Source organism: Cebus imitator, unplaced genomic scaffold, assembly GCF_001604975.1.
Source record: "Cebus imitator isolate Cc_AM_T3 unplaced genomic scaffold, Cebus_imitator-1.0 Scaffold576, whole genome shotgun sequence".
NCBI classification, from domain to species: domain Eukaryota; kingdom Metazoa; phylum Chordata; class Mammalia; order Primates; family Cebidae; genus Cebus; species Cebus imitator.
In genome coordinates, this window is record NW_016107891.1 from 329,712 (window position 1) to 335,558 (window position 5,847).

At 37.0% G+C, this 5,847-nt stretch overlaps 1 protein-coding gene across 2 annotated transcripts in view; it reads left to right on the forward strand.

Moving 5' to 3' along the window:
* The window catches only part of VBP1 (VHL binding protein 1), a 19,419-nt gene extending 14,116 nt beyond the window's left edge, over window positions 1-5,303 (forward strand). For both annotated transcript variants that reach the window (XM_017516227.2, XM_037734138.1), the window contains exons 5-6: window positions 2,857-2,995; window positions 4,241-5,303. In XM_017516227.2, the coding sequence (XP_017371716.1) occupies window positions 2,857-2,995; window positions 4,241-4,311 (210 nt within the window). In that variant the 3' untranslated portion in view covers window positions 4,312-5,303. The remainder of the gene's footprint in view (window positions 1-2,856; window positions 2,996-4,240) is intronic.
* The last annotated feature ends 544 nt before the right edge of the window (window positions 5,304-5,847 follow it).

Below are 5,847 nucleotides of genomic sequence, written 5' to 3' on the forward strand. Positions count from 1 at the left end.
CCTTCCTAATTATGTTGTTGGTCCATTTTTCTGTTGAATTCTTTGTTTCTTTTTTGATAGACATTTAGGTCTTCTTTATCTATTATATGTTTGGGATGCAGAGTCTTCTCTTCATATTGCATATACTTTTTCTCATCTGTTGCTTGTCTTTTGTGGTACCTCTTATAAGTTTTAAATTTTAATGTAATCAACTATATCAGTTGTTGGTGATTTTATTTATCTTAACAATGTACCCCTTTCACCATATTTGCAAACATTTTCTTTTTCCTAATATTTATATACTTAAATTTTTTAGAAAACTTTTTTGTTAAGGAGAAAATGGAAAGATAAGCAACTCAGCAGGATAACTCGTGAGTGACTTCCGAAAGGAGGGCCTCCCGATGGCCAGAAAACATATGAAAAGTTGTCCCACTTCATTAGTAAACAGGGAAATGCAAATTAAAAGCACAATGTGATCTCACTGTGCACCCACCAGAATGGTAGGGTGATACTAAGTGATGGTAGGATATGGAACAGTGAGAAAACTGATTTACTGTTGGTGAAGATGTAAATGGACCCAGCCACTGGGGAAACTGTTTGGCACTACAGGTATCTGTTAAAGCAGAACATATGCATTGCCTATGCCATAGCAGTTCCATGCCTGTCTCTATCTCTTTCTGCCTCTTGCTATATATAATAGATATATATAAATATTAACCAAAAGAGAGGTATAAGAATGTTCATATCAACTCTGTAGTAACCAAAACCTGGAAACAACTCAAATGTTCATCACAATTGAATGGATGACTAAGTCATCATGTGTTCAAACTGTGGAATACTATACAGTACAGAGGAGGAATGAACAGCTGCTACACACTAGCACTGCAAGGGTGATTTTCACAAACAAGGTTGCATGAAAGAAATGAATAGCAAATCACCACAAATTTAGAGGCTTAAAACAATATCCATTATCTCCTAGCTGTATAGGTCAGAAATCCAGATGAGCTTGGCTGCGTCCTCTGTCCAGGGTCCCATAAAGCCAGAATTAAATTGTCAACAGGGCTGTACTCCTTACTAGCCGCTCTAGGGTGGGCGGGGGAATTAGATTTCAGCTTCATTCACATTGTTGGCAAAATCCAGTTCTGTGTGGTTGAGGTCTCTATTTCCTTGCTGCCTATTATCCAGGAGTCAGTCTCAGCTTCTGGAGGCCACCTGGAAGCCTTGGCTTGTGGTCCTTTATATTTTCAAAGCAGTAATATGACTAATCTTTCTTATATTTCAGATCTTTCAAACTTCTCATGCTGCTGCGAGCCAGAAAAAGTTCTCTGCTCTTAAGGGCTCATGTAATTAGATTAGGTTTACCCAGGCAGTCTGTATATTAAGGTCAACTCTGACAAATGACATAAATATCTCATCAAAGTCACAGATTCCAGAGATTAGAATGGACAACTATTATGGGAGCCATAATTCTTGCCTACTGTAGAAGTCAGTCACAAAAGAGCACATATACTGTGTCACTCTGTTTATGTAAAGTTGTAATACAGGCAAAACTATGCCCCAAGTCAGGATAATGGTTACCTTTGAGGTCAGGGTGCTGGTGGTAACTGGAAGGGTTCACAAAGAAGCTTTGGGGTGTTGGTGATAACCTGTCCTTGATCTGGATGCTGGATCCACAGGCGTGTTAAGTTTGTGAAAATACATCAAGCTATATATGATATGAATTCTTTTATTCCTTTATGAGTAACGTGTTCTTTTTGCCTGGATGCTCAAAGGACTTTTGGGTCAGTTTCCCTGGTATACAATGCACCCTTTCATTTCATTTTGTGTGTCATTTCACTTACCATCTGTGTGTGTGCGAGTGTGTATGTATATATGTACATGGGTGTGTGACATTTCAGGAACATTTTGTTGAAATGAAGGATTTACAGTTTTTTTGGTCCCCTGCTTTGGTTTTTTTCTTTGTGGATTCTTGTTATATTTTTTATGTTCAGTCTTTGCTTATGTTGAATATTTTTGTCCTATCTGATTTTTAATAGATTTTTCTAATTATAGATTGGATTATTCAGTCAATAAGTATTTATTTCATGTTGTCTTGTTTAATCCTTACAAGAATACTTTGAGTAATTTTAAAATTCCATTTGCAAGATGAGGAGAGTGGTTTAGGAAATGCTCAGTGGTAAGTCAGGTGATAGGGGGAGTTCAAAGCTGTAAAAGGTATGGTTTCCCTCTTCCAAGGTATATGCATCCCTGAATATTGGCAGTTACACTGTATCTTCAGGCTGACAGACATGTCACCTTGCCTTAATCCCTAACATCTGTCAGAAATAGTAGGAAGGGACAAGTAAAAGCTAGTTGTCTTTCTTACCTGAAAAATTTTAAATTAACATATCTCAAACTCAGAATTTATTTAAATTGATGCAAACTTAATACTATTTAGTGTCACGAGGGAGGTAGTAGAAAGATAGGATTTTGTATCTAAACATACTGGTTTCTCATCCTGACTAGCTGTGCCACCCGACGCAACTTCAGCCCTCATTTCTTTAATGTAAAGAAGATAACTTTGGCCTCACCAGGGTTGAGAATTAAATGATACAATGTATGTAAATATATTCTTTAACCAAGGAGTCAGCAAACTTTCTGTAAAAGGTCAAATAGTAAATATTTTTGGTTTTGAAAATCACATGGTCTCTGTCTCAACTACTCAGTCCTGCCATTGTGGTATGAAAGCCTGAGTACAGAATAGCTCCAGTGAAACTGAACTTATAACAGAAGGAAGCAGGCTGGGTTTGACCTGAGGGCTGTAGTTTGCCCACACTTACTCTAAACTGTAAAACACTGGGTAAATATTGAGTAATTGTCATGACTTTCTCTCTTCAGGCTAATGTAATGCTTGAATATGATATTGATGAAGCTCAGGCATTGTTGGAAAAGAATTTATCGACTGCTACAAAGAATCTTGATTCCCTTGAGGAAGACCTTGACTTTCTTCGAGATCAATTTACTACCACAGAAGTCAGTATCCTTTCTTAAAAAGCAAGGGAAAAAAGGTGAAAGATTTTTTAAAAAACATTCTTTCATGGGGGGAGGGAGAGCATTAGGAAAATGGCTAATGCATGCTGGGCTTAATACCTAGGTGATGGCTTGATAGGCGCAGCAAACCACCACTTGTAAATACACCTCTTGTAAATATCTTTCCCATATTTACAAGAGGTGCTCGTTTTTACCCTTTTACCCTAAATATCTCAGTTCAAGCATCAGAGCATTCCTGAACATTTTCTAATCCTCAGGGTGTTTTCTTGTGTGCTTGTTTAACACATTCTACTTAGTTTTCCCTTGCCAAACCGTGAACTCTTCAAATGTAGGAGCTGCACTTTCTCTTCTTTGCCAGTGTGTAGCATGTGTCAGGTGTTTATGGTTGGCTAAGGGAAGGCAGGCCTTTGGGGCCTAGTGCAGGGATCATTATCTGGCCGGTAGTGTGGAAACTTCATTCAGCTGTGAGATGACAAGGACCTAGGAGGGGTGGTGCTTGTGGAAAGTAAAAGATATTAAATGTGAGAGAAAAAACAGGATTCAGTGACTTAGATACAGGAGTCAAAAGAGAGGAAATCCTTTAAGATGAGTCTTATAAGCTTAGTTAAATGCTATTTGTTATTGCTAGTATTACAAAAGGTAGAAAGGTATGTAGACATGTGAGGGAGCTGGGGTGGACAGTCTCTATTACAGTGACTATTCTACTGGAGTCTAAGCTCCATGAGGGAAAGGACTTCACCCATCTTATTCAGAGCTTTGTATAGTGCCTCGTCAGAAACACAGTAGATGCTTAATAAACTTGTTAAGCCAAAGGGAGGGTAAGAGATAAAATTATTGATAATTGTACTAATATGAATATTACATGGCATGGCAGGCATGAGTTGAGTGATCTTTGAAATTTCTTGGATAAGGGACTGTGTTTAAAACTATTGAGAGTGTCTAGTACATATTTACTAAATATATCATAGTTGACTAGTTGACAGTTGACTAATACCATAGCAAATAATTGGTTAACAATTGATGTGAGTCCTTAGTTTTGATAGAGTTTAACTACAGTATTTTCCTAGCAGTTGACATTATAGCAGGATATCTTACAATACTATTTGTTGCCAGTATTTGTGTATGTGTGATTTATGTGCCTTTGATTCATTGTGTGAGTAGAGTGAATACTTAGTCATTGCATGCATCGTCTTTAGAATTGCATTTGCATTTTCTTTGACAATTCTTGCAGATATGGCCAGGGTTTATAATTGGGATGTAAAAAGAAGAAACAAGGATGATTCTGCCAAGAACAAAGCATAATACTGGCAATTAAAAATGTGGTTTAGTTTTCCAAACATGTTATCTTAAATACCCCTTTATCCTTACAGGTTGACATAACTTTGAATGTTTTAACAGCAAGAATTTTAAGAAAAGATAAACACCATTTTATTTATTTATAAAAACAAAATTAGTTTGAAATATTTTTGACATTGTGCTTTTATTTTCACATTTCTCAGCAAAGCTAATGCTATTTTAATCATTATTTTTGTCTGTCATAAGAAAACTCTTAGCTGAAATGGCCGAAAACTGTGAGACATGCTGTGGAAGCTGAATGCCAGACAGTAGGACAGTTTACTTTTTCCTTTTCTTATTGGCCGATGTTACCCTCACTTGATGTGGTTAAACCATTTTAGAAGTAGAGAAGACAGACAGTTTGAATATTTGTAAACTTGTTTTTATTTGGTATATGTAGGACTTAGTGATCCTGTGTTGCTATTGTCTTCTGTAAATGGGGTTTCATGACTTACTGCTTAACAAATAACTGCTATGATATGTTGGACATTTCAGGAAATGGTAATTTGCCTTGCTACACAGTAAGAGGGCTATTAAGACAACATTTTTTTTTTTTTTAACCTCAGATAAGTGCATAGTGTCTTTGCAGTGCCAACATAAGGGAGATCTTGGCCAATGGGAAGTAAAGTTACTCATTCAAAACACTTGGCTAAGGTGATTTTGTAGTTCTTAACAGTTCTCCAGAGCATCTTGAACAGGAGTATTAAGATAAATGTAAATCTGCAATAGCTGAAAAGAGTTGTGAGCTTTTTTACTCATGATAAAACCTTATAGGAATAGTTAAAAAAAAAAAAAAATCCCTGTTGAAAGCTACTAGTACATTGGCCAGTGCTGGGTAGTACAGATTCTTATGAAAACATAAGTGTATTATTAGTTCATCGCCATGTAGTAAAAAGTATACTTATACAGTGTTTTGTACTTGTATTTCGTGGTATTAAAACAATGATGCTAAAACTGTGGCAGAGCACTTTTTTCATGTTACTCTTTTGTCTTACTATGTTCGGGCTGCTATAACAGAATACCACAGACTGGGGGGCTTATAAACAGCAGAAATTTATCTCTCCCAGTCTGAAGGCTGGGAAGTCCAAGATCAAGGTGCTGGCAGATTTGGTGTCTGGTAAAGGCTCTGTCCTGGTTCATAAATGGCACCTTTCCACTATGCCCTCACATGGCAGAAGGGGCAAGGAGCTCTCTTGGGCCTCTTTAATAGGGCACTAATCTTATCATAAGGGCTGTGCCCTTATGACCTGCTTACCTCCCAAAGGCCCCACCTCCTAATACCATCAACTTGGGGGTTAGGATTTCAACATAGTAATTTTGGGGTGACACAGAGATTCAGACAATAGCACCTTTTTAAAGTTAATGTGGATCTTTTCACATGTTTGTAAAGTTTACTTGTACATATACTAGCATGTTCCAAGAACAACTTTTATTTCTGGAAACAACATAAAATCCCTTTGGAAGGATCACAGATCCGCAAACAATTGAGAAATTCATTGAAAA